The sequence below is a fragment of the Aulostomus chinensis genome, chromosome 20 (assembly GCF_037954235.1).
Source record: "Aulostomus chinensis isolate RoL2024-O1b breed Wild chromosome 20, RoL_Achi_v1.0, whole genome shotgun sequence".
Classification (NCBI taxonomy): Eukaryota; Metazoa; Chordata; class Actinopteri; order Syngnathiformes; family Aulostomidae; genus Aulostomus; species Aulostomus chinensis.
This window is the reverse complement of record NC_141339.1, coordinates 21,452,114-21,478,514: the sequence shown is the minus strand read 5'-3', so window position 1 is coordinate 21,478,514 and position 26,401 is coordinate 21,452,114. Positions and strand designations below refer to the sequence as shown.

At 46.1% G+C, this 26,401-nt stretch overlaps 1 protein-coding gene across 5 annotated transcripts in view; it reads right to left on the bottom strand.

The window, feature by feature from the left end:
- runx2b (RUNX family transcription factor 2b) overlaps nt 1-26,401 on the bottom strand; it is a 75,668-nt gene that overhangs the window by 4,082 nt on the left and 45,185 nt on the right. For 4 of the 5 annotated variants that reach the window (XM_086190417.1, XM_086190416.1, XM_086190418.1 and 1 more), the window contains 5 exons: nt 22,033-22,295; nt 20,525-20,681; nt 18,648-18,752; nt 4,213-4,380; nt 1,286-1,447 (listed from right to left, as the gene is read on the bottom strand). In XM_086190417.1, coding sequence (XP_086046543.1) covers nt 1,286-1,447; nt 4,213-4,380; nt 18,648-18,752; nt 20,525-20,681; nt 22,033-22,295 — 855 coding nt within the window. Of the gene's footprint in view, nt 1-1,285; nt 1,448-4,212; nt 4,381-18,647; nt 18,753-20,524; nt 20,682-22,032; nt 22,312-26,401 lie in introns of those variants that run through there. The other variant, XM_086190420.1, reaches the window with a different exon arrangement.

The following is a 26,401-nucleotide window of genomic DNA, read 5'->3' as shown; positions in this document are numbered from 1 at the left end:
GGAAAGACCAAACTAATCAAAGTTGACAAGGCAGCTGGCTCGATTTTAAAACCCTCCTAATGCAGAGTCACACGGCCGTGTCGCTTAATCACTCACCCTCGCTCGAGGCACACACGCAGAGGAGGGTGTAGGACGCCGTGGAACAGAGGGGAGGGGAAAAAAACTCACATGGCAGTGAGTCAAACAGGTGTACAGGGGAGAAACCTTGTCTGGCGGCGGCATGCGGGACTTTAAAAGAGCTCTCACATTGGGGGGAAAGCAGAGACAAATTGGAACACAGATGCTGCTGTTACAGCAAACATGGCTAATGCAGTTTCCCAGAATGCCTTGTGAGAGTGGGGTATCACTATAAAGACACTTTATTTTGTCAGTCACGAGCATGTTATTATCTCTGGGCCTGTTATTACCCATAGTCCTCTGGGATCAAAGGCTTGGAGCAAGGAAAAAGGAAACAATCGTTTTTATCTGCACTGTTTAAAATCTGTTTTCTGGAGTCTGGCAACCTGCCTCCTGTTCGTTTGAGGAAGAGCTAATAGCAGCTAGCTGTGCTGAATCAGTTACAGGTAGAGCAATACTTCACCTAAAAAGTGTTTTTTAACTTTCAAGTCCTCACAATTAGGTGTCTTGAGCTCAGCTCCTCCTCCGTTACATCTGTGTGATTCCAGAATGGAGTCAGAACCAGCCACATATATTTAGCTTTAAGCTAATAGCAACTGGTGGCAAAAACAGCAAAACTGTCCAAAAATATACCTCAAGCGTGAGCCACGTCTTCTTCATCCAACTGTATGCTCAGCGACACCCCCCCAGCTTTGGTTTGAGCTTAAGACAAACAAGCTTGACGCTTCCTGTTTGGCGCTAACAGGAAGGAGAGCTGAGTTGAACTGACTGTCGTGCGCTCCTTCCTGTTAGCGCCAAACCATACGTTTTATCATTTTTTTGCTTTTAGCTTGAATTGAAAAAAGTACCTGTTGGTTCCGGCGCACACAGCTGGATAGAGAGGACGCGGGCGTTACTGGCTGCTGTGCTTGAGTGTCGGTAAACACATTTTTTTGGGGACAGTTTTTCTGTTTCAGCTTCAAGCCAAATATGCGTGCCTGCCTCTTCCTGCTGAGCGCCGCTCTTCTGTGAGAACTTGAATAAAAACGATGTTGGCACGATGTCACTTTCAGGCTGAAGTGCTGATTGAAGTAGTTCAGGAACTTTTACCTGGATTACTAAGCTGGAGGACGTGATGGTTTAATGCTGTGGTGACTGGTGAGAACAAGTGGCAAAGCAGTGTTTGTACCTGGCAAGCGTCGGGGCACGTCGCTGATGGCGGGCAGACCCGTGCCTCGGCTGGAGGAGAGAGGGGTGGTGGAGTGGACAGAGGGGGACGCCATGGGACTCAGGTAGGACGGGTACGTCTGTTCGTAAGACCAGGGAGGAGAGGACTGGGGCTGGCGAGGGTCTGAGGGGTAGAAGTGAAGCAAAGAGGAGGGAGGAGGAAGTAGAGAAAGAACCCAGAAAGACAAAGAGAATTACTCCTCGTGGTCCACCAGCTCCAGTTGGGTTCTACTATCAAATTGAAAACATTCAAAACAACTGCATGACATTATTAGTGTTTCTCTGTGTTTGTGTTTAGAGGTAAGAATCAGTTGGCCACGTTATGCAACATCCTCCATAATGACACATCTAATGTTTACCTCCGAAGAGAAGACCTTCCTGTTTGCCTTATAAAACATTGTGCTTGCAGCAGATGAGGCGCAGAGAGGCTCGCTGGCACACACCCAGGGTGTAAACACACCAGCAGACAACTATGAAAATAACTGACACGCACACTTTGTCATCGTCTGTGTGCTGCAGCACAAAAATGTGGAGCGTAAAATGCGACTGAGATTCCGTTGCATGCGAGATATTTTTATGTGTTGTGCTAAAAAAACGTGTGATCAAATGTGAAATGTGGCCGGGGCTACTGGCAGCCTGCTTGTGTTCCTGTGGACGGGAAGTTCAAGAGCAGCTAAAAAACAAAGAAAATCCACAAACTGAGTCAGCTGTAACATCCGAACACGACATGAGAGGGAGTGTTTGGAAACTGGTTAGCTAGCAGGCAGGGAGGCCTGAGCAAGTAATCACCACTAACAGGCCTAAGTAGAAACGAGCAGTTCAAATGGTGAGCCTAGGAAAAGTAAATAACAAGGTCATTCAAATAACTTCAACACTTTGTAAACCCAAAGGAAGCTGAAAGCAGAGGTGGAGGAAGTTCACACTTCCTTTAGTAACTTTTTGTCATCCTCCCTTCTCTCCTCCGTCTGTGCATTCGGGAGCCGAGACCTACAAGCTAGTTAGCTTAGCACAATGAACAGGAGTGGATGGGCAGGTTAGCATCCCTCCATCAGACATCCACAAGGTCTTTGTCTATGATAGATCATATATGACGAAGCAACATGACAACTTCGGAACTGGACTGTAGTCAGAGCTGCTGACTGGGTGCTGCAATGAACGAGTCTTTTGCTGACGACTAGACAACTGTAAATCTAAACAATAACAACAGGCAGAGAAAATTGGCGAAAACTATGAATGCATAGAAGATGAAGAGAACAGTGGGACAGGATATTTAGAGGAAATTGCTCAATATAATCAACACTGGTCTGCATTTATTACATGAGCTAAAAGTGACAGATGAAGGGTTCAAATAGATGAAGGTGTAGCATAAAGAGTCGATGCAAGGATATTTCTACTGCTGAAACTCCAAGTTGCGGCAGTGCAAATGCTAATTTAATCAAGAGTTTCCAAACCTGAAAACTCCAAACCAAGTGTGAAGCTATCAGTGTCATCATTTACATGTACAAAATCAATAATTCTGATCAGGAGGTTACTGAGTTGATGTCACAGGGCTTTGGATGCACACGAGACAGAACTCGTTCACAGAACTTCACCTGTGTGCAAAGGTAGACCTCAAAATAGGTAAAACTCTCCCCGCACCGCCCCACCGCTACGCTGTTTAACCATCCTTCAAACAATCCACTGAGTAAGAGCACCAAGTCAAAGAGTAACTAGGAGCTAAATAATGAGCCGTGATCGGGTAGCAGCCTGGCCGAATCGTGAGGGATGGTGTTACCTTCTGGGACGGGGAGCGAGACAAAGACAGATGATCTTAGAGGCGATGTGACATGCTGCACACAAGCGCCGCTGCCGCCAGGATGGACTCCAGCGAGGGTTATTTTTAGCAACTACTGTTCAGTCTGTGGTCAGCGATTCACTGGGAGTTTTTTTACGGTCCATAACTTCACTAATGATAAAATATTTAGATCCAGTTGTAGAGAGGGAGCAGAGGAGAGCCGTTTGCTTGCTTTCAAGTGATTTATAAACAAAACCTTTTGGTCACTTCATCAATGAATTAAGTCACTACTTAAAAAAAAGAATGTTTTGCCTCTCCAACAATTACGAGTGGATGTCTTGAGCTCACAAACACCCTCCTGAACCGCCAGCCATGTAGAATTAGCTTGAGGCTAATGGAGACGAATGGCTAACAACAGCAAAACTGCCAGATACAAACTTGAGACACATCTTCTGGTATAATCCGCATCTTCTTTATCCTGTATTTCCTTCTTCGTCTATAGTTTCTCTTCGCTCAGTCCAAGTGCTCGGGGATTACTGAGCTTTCCGGCTATAAATCAGTAGTTTGCTGCTGTAGCTGTTGTTAGCCACCAGCCCTCATTAGCTTCTTGCTACACATACGTAGCTGGCTCTTTCTGCATCCTGTGGTAACGAAGAAGAAAAGCAGGAGAGAACAACTTCTTCTCAAGACACCTGCTTGTGAGGATTTGAAAGGTGAAATGTCCCTTTAATGATGTGTCTTATCTTGGAACTAAGCCTTTAAAGCATGTCACCACCTCTGTTCCACCAAAGTCCGTGTAAAAAAATAAATGCTGCTTCTCTTTTTTTGTCAGGTTAAATGTTTATGCTCCCCAAAATTCTATGGGTTCTTTCTTGGTCTGGAATCTTTTTTTTTTTTTTTTTTGTGCAATCCTGCTTAGGTATAAATCAACCTCTTTAAAAATATCTCCTAACGTCCACGTTTTTTAAAAACGCCAGACTTCGTACGTTACTGAAACATGCGGTGGGTGTAATCGTGAAGTGTCTTGGGGATGTCAGAGGTCAAGTTTCAGTTGACGAGGAGCTTTGAGCCCCGCCCCATCAGCGCCAGGTAAGAGCCGACTCCTGGGAGCTCACCTGTTATCTGCGTCTGTCCCTGGGGGTTGAAGGAGTTGGCCGCTGTGTTGAGAGTTGGCCGAGGCCCTTGAGTGGGGACGGCCACCCTCACCCTCATCCTCTCCAGCTCGCTGAGGCGGTCCGAGAACAGGCCGGTCTTAGGAGGGTCCTCCAGCTTCTGACGATGCCCTGCAGACACACAAGCACAGGCGTTGAAGGGACCCCGGCTGTTCTACTGGACATCAGAGATCAAGCGACGCCGCACACAAGGAATATTTTTACCTCTGCCAGGGAGGTTCTATTATCGGTGCTGTTTGTTTGTCTGCTAGCAGGGTTGCATAACAACTAGGAGGCTGATTTTCACCAAACTCGGTAGAAGGTGTAGTGCGGACCAAGGAGGAACCCGTTAGAGTTTGGGGCAGTTATTTATTTTGAATTGTTAAATTTTCACATGTGGCTGAGGTCTCTGGTCTCTGCCAGGTGGAACACGTCGAATCAAAGGTCACAGCCTGACCTTTGCCGTTCTCACCCTTGTCTGTGTAACAAAACAAAACAAAACAAAACTCAAGTCTAAGCATAGTTACATTCACCAAGGAGGTCATGTGATCACTGCTGTTGGTTTGTCTGTGAGCAGAACAACTCAGAAAGTGGTTGATTGATTGTGATGAGATTCAGTAAAATGATGGAACTGATGTTGGGGGACGATCCAGTCGATTTTGGAATTGATTGAAAACCAGACCCGGATCTGATGACTTCATATTGCATGATAGTCTTCAAAGATGTCCCTCCCCCTAATCTCAAACATGCTCACAGGACAAGCTTTTTCTGAAAACAGTGGTGCATCACACCACAGAAATGTTATTAATGCTGTCATGCCGGAGGGGAGCAGAGCAAGCCTCATGTCATCGCTGTCGTGTGACCTCATCAGGAAGCTGTAATACAGCCTTGCAGAGAGACTGAGTGGCTGCTTCCACATTGGATGCTGGGATTCTTCTTGTAAAGCACTCACGTCATCATCCCGATTTAAAATCCTCGGCAGCAAACATGTCTGGGATGATCAGAACACTGCTGGTGAGTCTGGAAGGAGATCAGGCTGAGTGGGACCCTCGATCGGCCCCCTGAGCCCTCGGGCAAGTGCCCCCGCTTAAGATAGAACACACTTTCCACCAATCAGTGAGTGCTAAGATGATGCGGGATCTGTTCGTTTGCTCTCCTGGCATGTTTCGTCAGTTATCTTGAGTAATTTGCATTTCAATGACTCAGTTCTTCTTTTCCGTGCCTGACTTAGGCGAAGAGAATTTGTGTGCAGAGGCTTTTGGAAAGAAGATGCTACATCCTGCTAAATAACAAAGATTCGGAGTGAGATCATTGTCCTCCTGCACGAGAGAAAAAACAAAAAAAGAGTTGAACAGAGAGGAAGCGAGGGTGAGGAGCTGCATGAATGTATAGGTTTAACCTGAGGGTTCGTCCTCAGGTAAACACAAGCTCTCACGCCATCCGGCCATCATAAAGGCGTCCTAATGCCAAGTATAATATGCGCGTTCTTCTGCTGCATTCCTCCGATTTTACACCTTTTCTATCTCTGATTCTGTTCTCATCACTCTCTCAACACACAAAAACAGCAGGTACAGCAAATAGTGAGTAAACACAAGACAGTGAGTCACCCTGAGACAGCCGACCCTCAAGAGGGAACGCACTGATGTCACCCCCCCCAGTCTGACTGAGCTAAACACGCCGCAGCATGGCCGGCGCTAGCAGGGGATACTAGCATAAATCATTATCCTCTTAAATTAAAGGCAGCTGGACCCAACCAACCAGATCTCAGAGAGATACGTGACGACATCTGGGAATTACGAGCCAGGAAAACAATTGAAAGTCAATTAAGATCCTCTCACAGTGGAGACACACAAAATCCCCTGGTTCAACATGGTGGTTGACACAGTTTTATACTAGAAAGTTTTATTTTTTCATAATTAACCGACAGCTTCTGAAGTTCACTCTTGTAAAGTCGTGTTTTATGATGCGTCAGCAAGTTAAAATCTTGTTCGTTTTAGGCACAAAAAAACAACAACATTTGGTTAAGATCCTGGTTTGAGTTGCGTAACGGGAGTCAAACACACGTCTCCTGTTACAAAGTTAAGCTTAGGAACAAAAAAACCACTGGGTCAAGATCAGGAAAACATCTTCATTTGAGTTTAAGCGAACTTGAACCTGCTGCCTGTGCAGATTATGCTGTGATTTGTCATGTTGTTAGCCGATTAGCACGATCGTCTTTCACTGTCGCAAAAACAAACAAACAAACAAACAAAAACCAATCCCATAAGCAGCGATCACATCTGAACCTTCATTTAATTCAGCTTCAACTGCCTCATTTGCATTCTGGAAGGATTTTTGTTTTACTACCCTGAACGCTAATACTGCTAAGGCTACTGCCGCTCAGCGGGTGTAGCTCTAGTGAGTCCCGCCCACTCTGACATCACATGCACACCCTGTATCCTATATCAGCCCTGCAGTGATCATCAAAGCTGCTAACAGGCCCAGGTGTAGACTGAAGTGTAGTAAAGGCGGGATAGACAAAGAAGACTGTGCACACACACATACACAAATTTTTTTTTTTTTAACCACAGTGTCAGTGTGTCTGTCTGGTCTCGCACTAGCTCCCCTGTTAAGGCGGTAAAGTAAATATCAAACAGAGGAGAGGAGAAACTCCTGCTGTGCTTGGCAGCGCTCCAGCTGGCTCAGACAGAAACAGAGAGCTACTTCAGAATCCAGCCCAACCTGCCGGCTGCTCGGCTGGAACAAAGAGCCGACATCAAACCGATAGCACTCGCTGGGTGTTAAAGAGGAAGTGGGGAGGCGGATTGGGGAGATGTTCAAACGAGGTCATCATTTTATGTCACGGAGATGTAGTCTCTCCCACACAAGAGCAGCAAATGTGAAATTGATTCGCATCCACGCCGGCGGCGCCAGGTCATTTTAGCGTAGAAGGCTAAATCCTCACTCTCACAACAACAGCCCTCATCACAGAAAACATCTGGTTAGAAGCAAGACAGACGTTCTGCTGGCAAGCCACGACTTCATGGCTGAAGGCAACAGGCTGACTGGACATTTAGCGTGAGTGATAATGGAGAAGGTTAGCGATGACAGGACGTTGTCATCTGTGCTGCAACTAAGTCGCCGCCGCGTGGAGTGATCAGCTCATTGCCTCCTCCCGTCTGTTTTCACTTACACGGTTAATTCAGACACATCAGTGATTTGCATATTTCCCCGTTTGTTTCTTCATTCATACACATAATCAATAAACAAGCGCATGATGTGGAATGTGCAAATAAACACACGGTAGAAAAACTCACCCACATTCAGTATTTGGGCCGTTAATAAGCCAGTACTGCAGTAATCTTTACCTGTAGAGGGTAATGTGTAAAACCACTTCTTCCCCCACAACGGCGGTTACATGTCAGGGGAGGACAAAGAACAGTCGACTGTGACTGCAGTATTGTGAAGTAAATACACTGCATTCCCAACACTGCCTACTTCAATAGCCTGAAAATACTACATCAGTGAAATAATATGCATTAAAATGAGTGTAAGAAGTCCACGTAAAGACATTTTTGGTCATTTTTTTTCTGTCTGCCACGAATGGAGATTTCAATGCAAGTAATGAAGCTCACTGATTGGTTTACGTCATGCCACCAGTGGGTTGTGTTGCAGATGCACGAATACATTTGTTTCTTTGGTTATTGACAAAGAGCAAATAAGAGAAAAAAATTCAGATTTGCACCGCGAGGAGAATATCAGTTGTTGGGACTCTGCTTACACAGGCAGCCCGTCTGGAAAACGTCTGTTGGTCCTGAGAAGTCATTTCAGGGCTCATTTGAACTGCTGTGAATATAAATTAAAAAGTGTACAAGCGTCGGATTCCATGTTCTGGACCTCCTGCAGGTTCTATTAAACTGAGACGTACGGGAGGAGAACACCGCCGTCGTTGTCATCGTCGTCATCATCATCATCCTGGTGAACGTCAGCATCTCTGTGCATTCTGGTATGTTGACAAAGTTAAGACGAATCTGACTTAAGGCTGCCGCACAGATCGAACCAGCGGCGCCCGTGTTACCAGGCAACGGGATAGACAGCTGACTAGTTGGAACTTAGGCGCTTCAAGGGCAGTGTCCGGCGTCTACAGCTTTCTGTCGGAACCGGATGGATAAAAGTGTCGCTGAGCGAGAGCGACTGAGAGTTTCTGCTCGGCGAGAGCAACAAACTGACCAACCACAGCAACCAAACGTCCAACTGACAAAGACTGAGGGGAAGAAACTAACATCTCCAATCGAGGACATGGCGTAAATGTTCTACAGGTGCCCCAGTAAGACTCCCGCCCGAGAGCACAGGGATGTGCAGCCTCATTGCAGTGTTACCCCCGACCACCTTCGTCGGGAGAGACGCGCTCGCCAACGACGCAGGTCTATTATTCTTTCCTTGTCATGGAATGACACAGTCGTCCAGGTGTTTAAAATCACAGGATCTCCATGGTGCCAGTCCAGTGGTTAAGAGCCCCACGGCTCACCGCTGACACAACGCACCGCGCACGCCTTCGGTGGGAGTCGACCATGAACATGAGAACATGCAGAGTTGGTCTGAATATAAAAACAGAAAAGGGCTAAATCAAAACAGACTGGCTTCAATTCTTGGCTGGTTTCTTGATTGGTCAAGTTGTTCAACACAGTCGTAGTAGAGGAAGTTTTTAGGAGGATCAGATTTCATATATTTTGGTGCGGAAATGAGAACACGCTTCATTTACTGTCGCACTGCTTTAAGGCGACATTTAACCTCGACCACCTCTGAGTGGGGTCTGAGTGATCACGCCTAAAACGAGGGTGCGTTCACACCTGTCCCCGAGCTGTTCCCTTGTGACCTGATCCCTCAGGACGCATGTTCACACCTGTACCCGTGCCATTCCCTTGCAATCAGATCACTCAGGACGCACGTCTCACACCTGTACTGAAGCCGTTCCCTTGCGATCGGATCCCTCAGGACTTAAGTTTCACACCTGTACTTGAGCTGTACCCTTGCGATCGGATCCCTCAGGATGCACGTTTCACACCTGTACCCGAGCTGTTCCCTTGCGATCGGATCCCTCAGGACGCACGTTTCACACCTGTACCCGAGCTGTTCCCTTGCGATCGGATCCCTCAGGACGCACGTTTCACACCTGTACCCGTGCCATTCCCTTGCAATCGGATCCCTGAGGACGCACGTTTCACACCTGTACTTGAGCCGTTCCCTTGCAATCGGATCCCTGAGGACGCACGTTTCACACCTGTACTTGAGCCGTTCCCTTGCAATCGGATCCCTCAGGACGCACGTTTCACACCTGTAACCGAGCATTTTCCCTTGCAATCAGATCCCTTAAGACGCACGTTTCACACCTGTACCCGAGCATTTTCCCTTGCGATCGGATCCTTACGACGCACGGTCTTGGCAGATATGAACGGGGGCCGGTTTTACAGTCAAATAAATGCAAAATGAAAAAGGAATTTGTCCTTTAACAAGCGGCCGGTTTGAAGTGTTAGCAGTTTTCCACTACTGCAACTTTCACCATCAGAGATGATTTTAGAACCTTCAAACTCAATACACATTGATTTATTCTGGAACAACTATTTGGAATTGTAATACCAAACTCTGCTGCTCGGCGATGACGTGAGGACGCCGGCAGCGAAAAAGCAGCCAGTGACAGTCAGACGGACCATTATTTTATTAGGGTGACGTTGCCGGACTGGCATCGTCAAGTTCAAAATAAACAGACAATCTCATCATTAGCTTCTTGACATACTTGCCTTGGAACACAAATAGTATCGGCTGGCTCTACGACATTATTCATGTCCATGTTTCATTAATAATATTCCTCCATCGTTCCTGCGGATAATTTGTGCCTCTCCCTGGCATTCCTCGTCTCTCAGTGCAAGCTGTGCCCAGTCAATCATAGCGTTTCCATTTTCAACAGACCAAATTTTGATTCTAAAAAAGCCTCAGGACACAGTGCGGGCTTTGTGCACAGTCCGTCTCCTAGTGATGGGAATAAATAGCAAAGGGAGACGAGGGGAGATGAGGGGAGCTTGAGGTGGGGTGGGAGCAGGGGTGGTTGAGTGGGGGGCGGGCGACACTGGGAAGCACATGGAAATGAAGAGACCCTGATGGCCAGTAAATTAAGACCTATGGGTGAATCTACACCAGTCAGGAGACACAGGCTGCGTTACTTTAAGGTTCCGTAGGGTCGGGATGTTGAAGCTGATCTGATCTACATCAGGATGCAGCTCCGACACTGCTGGGAACTTTGGTGTCACACTATCTTGTATTGTAGCTCCCTCTCTTCCATATTGTTAGGAAACATTTTGATGTTTAGTTTAAATGCTTTAACGTATTTTTTTTTCGTCTTGTATAGGAATACCACCACATTTAGGTCCAATTTACACTCCAAACAGCCAGACCTCAAGCCCATTAGTTTAGTGGCCTTGACAGTAAATACAGTTTTTCATGACTTAATTACACCTTTTAGAGGACCACTGTTGCCAAACACAAGATGTCTCAGCTGTTTTATCGGAACCCTAGCAGGGTGGAGGAGTGAGCCCGGGGTATTTAAAGGAGCGGGAAAGGCGGATGATTTCACTGCCGTAGGGAAAGTCCCTGAGATTCCCATCATCCCTGTGAAAACAGCGGAGATTTTCGATAGCGCCTGCCACTTCCCTGCCCAGCCAGCAGCCGGAAACATCGACAGATTCAGACCAGATGTGAGCAACTCTCACACACAGAAACGCACCCAAGAATGGACATATGCAAACACACTTCTGCACACGCAGGACGGGCTCTCTCTCTCACACACACACACACACGCACACACACACACGTAGATTAATAATGATTAGATAACACCGCTATAGATAGTATCTCTAATCGCACAGTTGCACACTGATCCAAGAATAGTATTATTTCAGCCGTCCCAGAGACATAAGTCTGAATCCGACTCGCCCCTGCTGATCTGATAACAGTTAGTAAGAGCAAGTAGGCAAACAGACTATAAGTCCTCTGTAATTAATGGTAGCATTAGATTGGATCTGAGCAGAGGGAACTTTGATGGATGGCGAGATATGTCCTGGCTGAAAATATTCCTCAAATACCCAAGTTTCTCTAGCTAGCAAAAGATTTGTACCGAGATTTCTGATGACAACCAGTGTACTTTTACATTCTGGAAGATGCCTCTTGGCATATGAGGTTACAGGCAGTGGACAGCTAGCTTAGCTTTGCAAAAAAGGACTGGAAACACCGAGACCCACTGTGTCCAAACAATATTTGAGATTTCTAAAACATGATACGTGATAATTAGCAGACTCAAAGGAACAAAACCTGTACAGTAGGTTCCCAGGTTTTGTTGCTAAAAGTGGTTGGAAAAAATTTGAGACTTTAAAAAAAAAAAAAAAAAAGAGAGAGAGAGAAAGAAAACCTGTATTGCAGAACTACTCAAAAGTTTTTAGGCCGGCCCTTCGCGTTTGGGGCTGTGACCTCATGGTTGTGCTGTTTTAAGAGAACTGGAAACAGAGTCGGAGATGGGGCCCTTTTCATTCTTATGAATGCTACGCAGCGGCAGATGAGGCCAAAAATGCTGGGCTCCCGGGTGTAAAGGAAACCCGAGTGTCATCTCAAATTTACCGTTTTATAGCTGCTTCTTTTCTCGATGTGAATAAAGTCTTTTCGGGCCGTAGTGCATCATTTGATGGACACCATTTATAGGGACTGGAAACCACTGTATGAAAAATTTGGTTCAGGTCTCATACATCAATAAATGACATGGAGAAGTCGTGTAGCTGCAAACGCCGTCCGACCAGCAGCACGTGCTGTCACCCAAGGAAACTCCCTCTGTGGCGAAACGTTAATCGGTCAAAACACGATGCAATTATGTGCCACAACCGATCCTTGAATTCAGGACGTGGGGATTCTTGGGATTGTACCGGCTTTCTTTTGGGAGATGAAACAAAGAGCTTCTCTGATGGACGACGGTTGCTCTGAATGGTCAAACGACTCTTTAATATCTTTGGAAGGATGTGAAAAAAAAAACAACCATTGAAAATCCCATCTGTCCTGAAAAAATGATGAAAAACAAAAGCTTCATCCGTCAGTGTGTGAATACGGTTGATGCTAGGTGAGGCTGTTTTACATACACGCGACAGGAAAATCCTTGAAACCTTGTCTTTTAGGGAAACCTGTCCCCCGACTCAAAGCCCAGCACACAAGCAGAAATTGGTTCTGCCTGCTGCCTGACTAACATGTGAGGAAAATGTGGACGGACAGAAAATCCTGAATAAATGGGATAATTTATAAATTTGGTGTCACGTCATGCCCTCAAAGCTGTTCAGTCTACTTTATGATCCCTGCTCGGGTGAATTTATCTTTAGGGGATGATTCAGAAGCAAAAAAAACAACATCAAAAAAAACAACCCCTGCTCATGGCGTTGAATCAACCCGTTCGTGCGTCAGTCATCTGTTGTTGGAGCGGCCAGTAAAGGCGATGAATGGATACACTGGGTCCATATTTCACGTTTTTATTTGGAGCCCTCACAGCGGCCATGTTGTTTTTGTGAGCGGTCAGAAACAATGAATTATTTCAGGTGGCAATCCGAAGCTGGCAGAGCGTAGCTCCAGAGGAAAAGTGGGTGACAGCCAGACTCCTGTCTACCATGGGGGTCTGGTAGACAGAGAGATGATAAAAACAGGAGATTTGAGGAGGTAGGTGGGGGGGTGGGTGGGTGGGGGGTTGAGGGGGAAAAAAAAAGAGGAAATGAGGAGAAAGGGAAAAGGAGTGGGAGATGAGGCAGCAAGCGAAGGAGAAACGGAGAAAGAGAGAAACGGGGGAGCCAGGCTGTCGTGGAGCCCTGCCAGCCGTCTGTGTGGTCCATGCGTTCCAGCCTGGAGGAAGCAAGCCAGGCAAGGGAAGGGCACACACACACACACACACGCACACGAGCACACACACGCACACACACACTTAAGCACACACACAAATTCCCAAAGGCAATATATTTATTGAACGTAAAAACACATTACTTGTACAATATAGTTTAAAGTATGCACACACACTGACACAGTTTAGCTTGCATGTGGTTTTCAGACAGACTCCCTCTGCACCTTCCTGCACACACTAAAGTGTTTGATTAGGAACAGGAGAGAACAAATCCCTCAGAGATGTTTTATTGTTACAGCGAGGGGGGCAAGCGACTCTGGGCCATCTTCCTTAATCTTTATCTCTTTATGATCCACTCTCTGTCTCCCCCTTTCATTCTTCCTCCCTCCCTCCCACTCAATGATTTTGTGTTTGGCGTTGCAGAGCCTTGGCACCTCTTCAAGGAACTTCATAAGACATTCAACTGACTGACTGCCTCTGGAAAAGCCTGAAGGGGTTTTTTTCACCCTTCTCTCATCTCCCCCCCCCCCCAACTCTTCCATCTTTTCATTCCCTTTCCTCACAATGTTTTGGTGAGTTTTATTTGTCCGGCTCCCATTGTTAAAAGCTGCTTTGAGCACGGCAGCAGATAGGTGTGTGTGTGTGTGTGTACCAAGAGTTTTCTCTAGACACGTGACTGAAATGATTCTTTGATTAGTTGGATGATGTACAAAAGAATGTTCTATTTTCTAGACAGCTTGCTGATGACGGCTAATAATCCAGAGACTACAAATTTAATATGAACGTAGCATCAAGTAAATTAAATTCAAATATCGTGGTGCAGTGTCATCATTATTATTATTATTATTATTATTAAGGAACTAAGCTTGAAGAACAGAACATAAAAGGCTGCGAGAAACAAAGCACAAAATAGCAAGAGGCGTGTGTATGACTTCATGTGATGACACTGTTTGGAGGGTTTCTGGTGTCATGGTTGCAGCATTTGAGTATGGCTATTTGTGTGTGTGTGTGTATATATATATATATATATATATATATATATATATATATATATATATATATATATATATGAATGAGATGAGTGTGAGCCTTTCCAATATTGCTCAACACTGTTTTCCAATTCTGTATCAATTGGAGAAAATCCCCTGTTGCTACTGCTAAATCTCTACCCCATACTTCTCATGTCACATGTGGTGTCCCACAAGGCACAATTTTAAGTTCTCTGCTGTTGTCTGTTTTCTTCTTGAGGGCATAGTTGTTTTCTAATTTTATGCAGATGACACCCATGTTTATGTGCCAAACTGAACTCGTCTTCTGGTGTCCTACGACTTTATTCCACAGTCTTGAAAGTATTCACACCAAATGCCCTCTCTGGTTCATCTGTCTTGAACGTAGCACAACGTACATAAATGTAAAGAAATTTGTGATCACTCTGTTTTGAAGGGTTTTGCAATTGTGCTTCTTTTTTCCCCTGTCTTAAAAAAAAAAAAAAAAAAATCCGAAAATGCACCATTCTTCTGAAGACAGGGTTTAATTTTGGAATCCAGTAAATGAATTGAATTATGGTTAATTATGACCACAGTTTCCTTTGTAGTTGGTCCAAAATGTGACTACAAGCATCTTAACAAATTCAAGTTAAGAGCAAAACATGACTCTCATAAAACTACTTCATCGCCTTTCTGAGAACCGACTGCAAAATGTCACACATGTAAGTGTCTTATCTATTTCATATAATAATATCATTTAAACATACAAAGTGTATATGTGTGTGAGAGAGAGAGAGAGGGAGAGGGAGAGAGAGAGGGAGAGGGAGAGAGAGGGGGGGGGACCCAAGTCACAGAAAGAGTATGGCTTGGCAGACAGGTTTTTCTGAACCACTAATATTGTCTGCAGACCCACAAGGCACCGGGGCCTCTACACCAGACTTGTTAACACCCTGACCAAAACTGAACCAAAACACGACCCCATCCCTGAGCCCTCAAACCCTGCGGACCCACCAGCTCCATACACCAAAGACCAGAGACAGGCCTGACCGCTAACCTCCACCACTGACGCACAACACACATGTCGCATACGCTACGTTATTAGCAATAACCACTTGAAAATGCCACAAGACACAACATGCGTCATGCCACAATGGTTTTTGTCACCTCCTCTGTTTGTCTGTCATCAACTGTAATGAGAAGAGTGGGTTTGGACGGGACGGCTTGTGTATTGGGTTATTACGGCTCAGCTATTATCGCTCAGGAAGATTGTCTCAGCTGGCTGCAGCCACTGTCAGGAGCAGCCGAAAGGAGACAGAACCAACTATAAAAGCATATTGGTTTAAACAACCACTCCCTGTCTATTAGCTCAAAATGACATTTAATGAGGCCTATTAGCTCCACTCCAAATCTGTACTGTGGCTGCACCAGACTAATGACACCATTAACACGAACTCTCTCTGCAAAAAGTGTCAGGCGCAGGCGCTAAAAGACAGACATTCATTTGCAATCATATCTACTGGAGCAAACACACTTGCCTCCAAGCATGAACACACACACCCACGTGCCCATACACACACGCAGACACACGCATGTGCTAACACTCTATGTTGTGTGTTGGTGCAGTGGCAAACCACAGGATAACCAAGAGCTGTCAGGCGATTAAGCACAATGCGAGCCACAAAACCAAGTTAGCGTCCCGCTAATAACACAGTGGCCAGAGGGACCTGACTAACCACTTACCATAGCCCCACACACACACACACACACACACACACACACACACGCACACAGTAAACCTTTGAGGAAAATCGCACCACAGATCTTTAAGCTAGACCTCACTGATATTCGTCACTCTGACCATGAAATTAATTAAATAAAGCTCGCCACCACAAAGTTCAAAGATATAGGAGCCCCATTCATTCATGGGTGGTCGTACTTTACTGATGTTGGATACGGAACCGCTGGGGAAATGACATCCCTCAGGAACAGTCATATGGCCACCATAAGGCTCATCAAACACATCAGCACAAAATGTCCTTCCTGAATGAGACATCCACAACCAGGCAAGTCATTAACAGGGAGTAAAAACTGCCAATAACACCAGGAAATGTGCAAAAAATATCAATAAAAGCACACAGTATATTTATAGAAACTATTATATAATCTAAAATTATTGTCAGCTTATTTTCCAGAAACAAGGCGGTGTTTTTGCAGAGGAAGGCCACAGAGTGCCAGTGTCAAACTAAAGACAGCTCGCTGTTCTCTCTCCATGTGTGAACCCTTCCGTGTGGGGCGGCTGCTCGGCCCTGGGTGGACCACAGGGCCGCGAACACAAACTGGAGCCGACAAAACTGCCGTGTGTCAATGGAGCGTTCACAGATAGAGTCACAGATCTCGCTGGAGCTTTGGAGCCTCGCCGGCTGGATCCTGGGGGAGGGGATGAGCGGCTGAGAGGGCACATGTGTGTTTTGCCACCCTCCAAACTCAGCTTAATGACCCCTGAGAGGGAGACGTGTTCTGGCTGAAGTTTCTGGCTAAATTACACCGCCGCCGCAATTCTGACCACTTAGCAACACTACAAGAAAGTTACAGATGATGACATAGTCTGTCTCGCTGTTCGTGTCCTGAAACGGTTACCCCTAATGTGCAAAGGAGGATGCTGAAGGGAAAATATCAGATCAACGGATGCTACAAAAACATAAAGTCTCTGATTTACATCACATGTATGGAAGCTGAAGACAGCCGTCCTTTTCATGCTAACATTTTATCACAAGTTAAGCACTGCATTATCTTGTGGTGACGAAGCTCCACCTCTCATTAGATCGGAGTCATTTATCTCATTGCTTTGAAAAGAAAATGCTGAAAAAAACCAAAAACAAACCCAGCTATTACCATCTTCATCTCTTTATCTTGAGAAGACGCGCTTTTACTCACGAGGTAACGCGTTAATCAGTTCGTCTTTGTTTTCTCAAGACAACAAATTAAGGATTTTGTGGTCTGAAGAAGTCAGCCTTCTGTTTCCGCGATGTAACAAGTTAATTTGCTTATTAGCTAATTTTCCTAAAGATGAACTAATTAACATCGAGTTAGCTTAGTACCTCAGTTTTCCTTCATTATCTGTAGCTAATTTAGCTTGCGGTCTTGGTTTTATCAAGATAATTATTTAATTATCTTACCGGAACAAGAGGTTGGTTTTTCAAAAAGGCCAGATAAATGGATCTGTTACCTCCAGTGAACTAGCTTAGCTATGTCAAGCTAATGCAATAATAACCGATCTAAAATTACCAGCATACAAAGGTCATCGCCGGCTCGGCCGCCCTTGGCTTCCGTACAACTGGTATCGAAAGGCAGACTAGTTTGGTGAGTCAGCCTCACTTCAAGGGTCCACGCTACCAGCCCGGCTCCCCGGACGCGAGTCCAGACTTTGTTGAAACCAAACTGGGGCTTTTCTAAACAAATTCACTCCCCATCTGCTCGCCACCAAGTTAACAGGACTTGTTTGAAAGTCATCTGACATGGGACAGCAGATGCACAGGAAATGCTTTTGATCAAACACAATGTCTCACGAGTGAGCAGGACAGTGGGGGTGGGGTGGGGGGGTGGACGGTGGGTGTTTGAGGACAAGTATTTGTGCCTGCGTGCATGTTGACCAACGCTGGAAGTGTGTGAGGCGTTTTTTGGCAGCGCAGGCAGGTTTCCTACGACTGATGTTGGTACTAATCCTACTGTCTCCCGGCTCCTCTGTGTCTCTCTGGTGCCATATGTGACGGGGCGGGCGGGGCGGGCGGGTCGGTGGGGCCTTGTTTGCGATGTGATATTGTTCACTGAGACACTATGTGATGAGAATATGTTTTTTATGAATAGGGAGGAGGGTTGGGGAAACAGCTGCATGCCAGACCAGTTGGCACTGACGGCTATAGTAAAGTTTTTTTTTTTTTCCTGCTCACTTGTTTTTATATGGCCCATTAAAAGGAGCTGATGCTAGCACTCTGCTACCCTGTGCACCCTCTCAGAAACATTCAGCCCCACTTTATTTCTCTTATTTATCTCTAAATTGAGACTCTGACCCGCTTCCTGAGGTCAAATTATAAGCTGACTGCAAATTAACACAATCAGAGCAATCAGAGCTTGTTATGCAAACGCTTTTTTTTTTTTTTTTTTGGGTGTTTGTTGGTTAATTAAGTTGTTTTAATAGCCTGCTACAATTTAAGCATTTAATGCCACACCCACAGCTGTCGTTAAAGGGGCAGCGCACTAGATTTCACTCCCAATGAGTAGCACCAGACTTGAGAAAGTCTGGTGTGGTTCTGGAGTCCCAGTGTTTTCATTCCTCTGGTCCACGTTGGCTGTTAAAACTCCCGCTAACCTCCGACGTGACTCCACGCAAACTTACATTTCAAGCATGTCAGAAGATTATACACATGGTCACCTTTGTGTTGTTTTAAGACAAACCTGTAAATATGTGTACCTATCACTTAAAAGAAGAAATACGTTCCCAAATTGTATGTATTTGTACTCACTCCTGGGCTCACGCGGTCCATCCACGGTGACCTTTATGGCTCGGTGGTAAGTGGCCACTTGTGGCGGGTTGGTGAATACTGTGATTGTCAGGGTGAAGCTCTTGCCTGTGGTGACATCAAACAACATCAAATGACACACCATCCATGGGCACAATGACCTGCATTCATGGCTAAACCATCCCCGAGTCACAAGTGTGGTTGTGATCACGTAATAGCCAATACAAACTGGGAAAAAGAAAACTTTAGAGAGGATTAATGACAGACAACACTGGACATCTGAGAGGGTCTATTTAGGATCTCTGGCAGAGTCTAAATGGAAGATGAGTGAGGGAGAAGTATCTTGTTATCCAGGCTTTCTCCCAGTCTAGCCCAGTGTGAGTGGGCGAGAGGCATTTTAATAGTCACTTCCTCTCTCGATAATCCCCAGCAGTTGCTGCCTCTGGGTCGAGTGTGTGTGTCTGCGCAAGTGTGTATGTTCCGATGTGCACGCAGGAGGAATGCTGTGAATCAGAGTCAGCAGCGGCAGCACTAACGTCTCAGGTATGCATCATGTAGCCGTGGCAACAAGCAAAGGGAGGGTGGGGGGGGGGGCGAATGGGGGGGTGGCAGTGTGTGCGTGTGTGGTGGTGGTGGTGGGGGGGTAGGTTACAGCAGCGACTCATCCCAGCAGCTGTCCGTTCAGTCTCAGCTGTGTACTCGTGCGTGTCCGCCACGCTTCCGCTCTGGCTCGCGGTAAACATGCCTTTCAAAAGCAGCGATAAGATGAGCGGGGCTGATAGCGACAGGCCCAGATGCAACAGGTGTTCCACATACCTGGTCTGAGTGGGAGAAGCCATGCAGGCTGGAGGGAGAATAAAGCGGGACGTCTAGTGCGTCACCTCCCCAAACATCATGGCTGTTTGTCATCCGTCACCCTGTGATCCGGCTAATTCAGGCTCGCTGTCAAGACAATCCAGTACACTGCTACTATTAAGTCTAATGATACTATCAACAGTATCCTGTTACTCTACCTGTCCCATCCATCCTCGCTATTTCAGCCTCTCTCTGCATGACATTTTCGGGATCTAACATCCTATCTGATCTCGTCATTGCAGGGTTTCATTTCAGACGCCTCGTAGTCCGATCTCCCCTGGCTCTTGTGTCACTTCCTGTGACTAGATTCTGTGTCACAAGCTAGAGGATGCACGCGAGATTTCCAAGGCAACAAGTCAACTCTTCCCCTTGTATTTTTCTTTTTTTTTTTTTGGTCATCTATCATCCTTCCTGGATTCACTCCCAAACTTTTGAGATGAAAACGGGAGTTGGAAAAAAAAATAAAAGAAAGAGAGAGAAAGAAAGAAAAAAAAAAAGAAGAAGTCAAGAGCTGCTGACAGAATGTCAACTTCACAAAATAAAAGCCTTTAAGAAAGTTTAAACTGTACCAAAGTGTGAAAAGGGTTGCCAGATCATAATTAAGACGATTCAGGAGCAGGCTGGCACTCTAAGCAAACGAATCACATGCCGAGAATTCAGGAAGAGCCTGAGGTTACGAGCAGAGTGACAGGCGGCGGAGCACCACCCAACGTGCTAATAAGCCCAGAGCCAGCAAGGTCACGTCAGGTGAACGGCAGGCGGCGGGATGAAAGGAAATAATTAGAAAATTAAGACCCTTCCTCTCACAATCCATTCTTGTCAGTCTGACCTGCAGATTCAACATATTTAAATCTCAAGCGGCGGCGATGTGAATGGCCTCTCAGACTCCCTGGGACGGGTGTTGGGATTTGAGCCCGGAGTTTAGAGAGATTATTATGCGGTTGCCACGTAGGGCGTGTGACCACTAATCCACACCACTGAAGCTAACAGCTCCCGCCGAGGCGTTCGCAGATCGAGGGCCTCACCTCTGCCGCTGCGGCCCACGAAGCGAAGGTCGTTGAAGCGCGCTACTTGGTTCTTCATGACACCTGAGGCATTCCGCAGCTCGGCGGAGTAGTTCTCGTCATTCCCCGCCATAACCGTGACAACAGTCCCGTCAGGTATGTCTCCCAGAGCGACCACCTGTCAGGGGTGTAAAAGGTCAAAAGGCAGAAAAATTGAAAAAGGAACAATCACACTTCATCAGCTCAATGGACGTCCTGCAATCTGGGAAATACACAACTTGTGCAAAGCAGCAAAACTGAGGGGGAAAAAAAAAAGGAGTGCAAAACAGAAGGAATCTTCTGTTTTACAGCAAAAACCCCAGTTTGTTTGTCATTTTCACATTAGAAAAAAAAAGAAGCATCCAGCCACTTTTTTACATCCAAACGATGTTGATAAACGCACTTAGGTTCATGCTGCCGAAGCACTTCTTCACTTTGATAAATGCGGTCTTTCAATGGAGGCCTTGTGTTACGCTTTATAGTCCTGGATGCGGATTAAAGAGCAGGAGCAGAGCGGCGGAGCTGCAGCAGTCACGCCGTCTCAGTGGCAAAAATCTCACTGTTATTTATTTATTTATTAAAAAAAAAAAATTTTTTAAGTGTCACTGTTGATTTGAAGCCAGCAGAGCCATCACGTATTTCAACATAATGATCTCTGAGATGAGATCAATCCAGTAATTAACAGGCTCCTTCTTGGGAAATGTCATGGGTGTGTTAAAATAAATACATAAACAAACAACTACAAAAAAATAAAATAAAAATACATATCGGGACTTCAAAACGCCTGCTGATAAAAACCCTCAGTTGATGTTTTATTTTTTTTATTCTTCTGTTTATTCTTAAACCTTAAAATCTGAGGCTCAACATTCTCTTCTCATAATTAAAAATATCCTAACATGTCATTATATATTCTAGATTATTTTCACATTAATTCACAATTGCTAAAAAATTTTTTTTACAGTAAACAAGAAATAAATAAACAGGTTTTACTCACAGGCTGGGGAGGTTGTTTAAATTAACTTCTACAATTAATTTTTTTGTTTTTCCTTTTTTTAAAAATGCCTCTTTTCATTTGTCATGGACAGAATTCCCCCCAGAAGGGTTCTCTCTGAGGCTGACACGCACCTCCAGCGTCACTGTCAGATTTCAACCTGAATCGGTAGGAATCATGAATGACGACAGGACCTCCGCTCTTCGCAGCCGCAGCCTCCTCGGCTGGACTGCCGGTTTGAGTCTGACTCTGAAAGGCTGTACTACCAAGGGCACTGGCATCAAGCTGGCTGATGGTGGTGATAATAAGAATACATTCATCATCAAAATGTGTCAAGTGAAGTCAAACTAAACCCGGAGAGGAGGGGGTGGGGGTGGGGGGGGTCGACACACTCTTAAAACACTCAGTTGAAAACAGCGTGAAAAGATTTTTTATTTTTTAAATCCAGTTGGATCTCTAACAGAAGCTGATGAAGAGGATCCAGTGGATCGGGACTCACCTTGAAGGCGACCGGCAGGGTCTTGTTGCACCGCCAGTGGGAGGGCAGGACCGAGCACAGAAAGTTGGGGCTGTCGGTCCGGACCAGCTCGGCCGGGTGGTCGGCGATGATCTCGGCCATGCTGCGGTTTTCGTGCGGACGCAGTCTTGGCACCGCCGCCGCCGCGTCCGGCTGACCGGCTGGGGAACTCACGTCGTTCATCTTCCCTGGGACCGGCTGGAGGCTGTTGGACGGCGGACTGAACCTCCGGCTGGCGCTGGGATCTACGGGAATTCGCATCACAACAGCGTGGATTATCAAAAAAAAAAAAAAAAAAAAAAAAGAGGAACTAAAAGGCTCTCCGGCTCCTCTTTTCTCTTTCTTTCTTCCTCTCTCTCACACTCAAGGAGAAACTCCGGAGTGTGCGCCTCCGCTTGAGTCTGCCAATGGAAAATGGGACTCCGTGAGCGCAGGACGCGTTTCTAAACTTTAGTGGGCGCCTTCTAACGACACACACACACTCACACACACACACACAGGCACAAAAATATAGGGCTACTTCTCCTGCAAGAAAGGGAAAAAAAAAAAACCCAACAACCAGTGAGGACTTGATGGTGTTTTAAATGACAAACTCCTTCCTTTTTCTTTGTTTTTTTTTTTCTCAAAACTTCTCAGAGGAAGCGTCCGCGCGCCAGGCGTCCTCGTGTGGATATAAATAACACCGGCGAGACGTCCGCGCGTGAAACGGAGGCCGTGCAGTGGCGACGAACGAGGGGCTGCAAGCGAACCGTCGGAAGCCGGGAGGAGCCTTGTGTTGTCGCTGTTGTGTTGTTGTTTTTTTATCTGTCTTCCTTCGGTGAGAAGTCAAAGCGCTGCTCCAGGTGCGTCATTGAAAGTCTTTGTGGAAACTGAAAGAGTCTCAGAGAGCCCGCGGGCTATGTACACACACCGACTAACACACACACACACACACACACACACACACAAGCAAAAGTGTTTCAAAGTGTTTTAACGCGCTAAACTGAGTTTATTTAACCCCGCGACGCCTGCAAATTGTACACATGTTTGCATAAAGTCTCCCGGCCGAGCCGCAGCAGGTTCTGGAGGTTAAAAAGGTTGAAGGGAGAGAAAAAACAAAACATCGCCGGTGAGATGAAGGAGGGTGGAAAAACGGATTCCGTTTTTTTTTTTTTTTTGCAGCCGTAAATGTGGTTAGTGTTTGGAGGCCCGGGGTTTCCCGGGCTAAGTTTTTTTTTTTTTGTGGTTTATATAGGCTCGAGCGCCCAGCAATTATTGCGCTGATGCGACTCCAACACGTGGTGTCTAGAGTCGGATCCAGAATCCCCTCCGCCGTGATCTATCACGCCTGTATAAACCACCCGACAGGTCCGCGGTGTTACAGGCCCAGCTTCATCTCACACACGCGCGCGCGCGCGCACGCGCGCAGGGAGCTGAGCCTCACGCCTTTTCTCATTTCACACACTTCTCGCCGGCGCCGTACATACCGACATGCTCCCGTGGATCATCGGCGGCGCGCTCCCGACTCTGGAGGTGCTCATTTCCGCGAGTCCGCGCCCGCGTCTTTCAGCGTCCCGACAATGAGCGACGCTCAATGAGGATCAGAGCCCCGGGTGAGAAGTGAGTAACACTCCATGAGAGAGAGGAGTGAGTCACCCACCAGAGGGGAGAGAGAGAGAGAAAGAGAGAGAGAGAGAGAGAGAGGAGCCCTGCCGGAGTAGAGTTACACTCGGTCGCGTGGGGGGGGGGGGGGGGGGTGCGCAGGTGTAACAGGTACATTCTATAGGTTTCCCCCGCGCCGCGTGCGCTCCTCTCTTGACAAAATGTCATGTTCCAAAAAAAAAAATAACTAAATAAACAAATAAAAATGATAAAATGATGTCACTTGAGTGTAAATTCAGCCAAAACAGCAGCAGCGGATTCCCTCAAGCGACGGTGATGGAAGTCGCTCAGGAAGTGTAAGCACACGTGCTCGGATATCACGCGTGATGACGCGCGATTCGACCGGAGACAGCGGTTTCAGCGTAAACTGGCGTCAACAATCGGAACCCGACAACAGAAGTCACGGAGCAGAAAATCCCCAAAGGTTAAAGCAACTCCCAATGCAGAGAGAACGGCCCCCCTAAACCGTAAAGTTTATATTAAAGTTTATTTTAATTTATTACAACAAAAATGTCAAACTGAAATAGAGGCACGAGTGTTTAACACACTCACACCTGCCTTTTTTGTTCATTCACAAGTGCTGCCACATCTTCTGTTCATACTGGATTTCATCACTTTCATGTTTGATTCAAAAATATTACAAAACATCTTTGCCAGAATCTTTACCTGTCAATCAATCTGATTCCTATGGTTCTTTCTTATATGTTTATTTTAATTATTTTCAGGTTGTATTTTTTTCGTGCTATTATTATTTTTTTTACTGCAAATAAACAAATCTCGATACTGGAGAGATTTCAACCAAGTATCATTTTGCCTTCTACGTTAGAATTTTCAGAGAAATTGCAAAAATAATATGAAATCTTAATATACTTCATGCAAAATAAAATACCAGAAATAGGAATTTGCAAAGTGCATTTCTCCATAGAGACAGAAACTGAAACAGGAAATAAATAACTGAAAAACAAACAAAAACACTCCCACTGCAACTTCTTCTCTCTGTGCTCTTATTTTTGTGCTGTGTTGTGTGGGGGTCGGTGTGTGAGGCCTGCTGACCGGCCCCTCCTGCGTCTACTGTAGAGGGCATCATCTACCCTCCGCATCTCAGCCAGCCACCACCAGCCTCCCTCGGCCCTGATCGCCTGTCAAGACTCCAGCCCGTCCCTCTGAGTGCCACATCACACATAGGTGGCGGCGGTGGCGGCACGTTAATGCCACTCTCGCTTCGCTCTCTGTTGCTCCCAAACACAATTTTATTGCAGCGACTCTTAAAGACAAAGGCCTTTGATACTTAGAGCCTGTTTCAAAATAAAAGAGACTACTGGGAGGCACAGCTGTCAGGTTTTTTTTGTTTTTTTTGGGAGGGGGGGGGGGTTCCATCTGGGTTTTTGCAGCTTGTTTTTATGCCGTAAAGTTGGATACAGCTGCATCTTACAATAAGTTTAGCGTGTCGAGACAAAAGAGAAGCTTATTTCCAGGTCTGCAGCTTAGAAGTAACTTGAAATAACTCCTCATGTTAAATAAGCATGCATGTAGGCTGTGTGTGTGTGTGTGTGTGTGTGTGTGTGTATGCATACATCTGTTGGTGTGTGTGTGTGTGTGTGTTAGGATGTGGGAGGGATATATAAAGTCTGAAAGCACTGACACGCATCTGGCACCTCGTCATGTGGACGGGAGGAGGGGGGAGAGAAAGAGTGATTGAGTTACACTTCCCCTCCATGTGCCCCAAACACCAGAAATATGGTTCACATTGTCCAACATTCTCAAAGATCAACTAACAATTCATGGATGGATAAATGTGAATAGTAGTAATTAAATCTATAATAGTGATAAACACGGCCTTGCAGGCACCGTGGAGCCGGTTGTTCCGACAGTGTTAAGTTTCAGCTATGATAATATCATTCTTTCAGCGCTGAATATATTCGCAGTAATGTGGAAAACATCTTCAGTGTTGTGGTGGAGTTTAATTTTAAAAATAACTGATGACTCTCGCTATCAATTGAAGCAGTCATTTTGAAACCCGCACGCGTCGCACACAACGCTCAGAATCTGAGCCGGCGCGTCATTTTGGAAGTGTGTCGCGTTCCAGCAGAACACAAATCAGACTTTAGACGCCAATTTGCAGATTTCCTGGTGATTAAGATGCTGCCGCCAGGACAGAATGCCCCCCCCCCCCCCCGCCCGACCTTCACCTGAAAGAGGTCAGTTCTCAGGATCAATCACCCGATTAGTCGGGTGATTGACATGCGTTGCAGGCACGTACACGCCTTCCTCAAACTATGAAGTCCAACTGGAGTTCTCAGCAACTTGAGGAAGTCAAACTGCTTGATGTCACAGTTCCGGCTGCAGACTCTCCCCACGCTCGCTTCTCTGCACTACTGGCGAGCAAAGATTCAAAATATACCAGGGTAGCGCGTGACGGGGAAACTCTGACGGAGAACGTGGCCGCGTAGCGAGGGCGCAGGTCTTCAGTAATCAGTCCGACTTCGCTGCGCAGCATATAAACAAGAAGATGAACGGAATATCCTAAAAGGAACTCGTGTAAACACTTGGTTTGAAACCTTGGAGAAGGCAAACCTACTCCAAGACCAAAATTCAATGTTATAAGGAATGCTTTTTTTTTTTGCAATGTGAGATGCATCAGAGCACCGATGCGCCGGGGTCATCCTGGACCCCTGCTAGGCCCTCCAACAACAACAAAAAAAAATCAGCC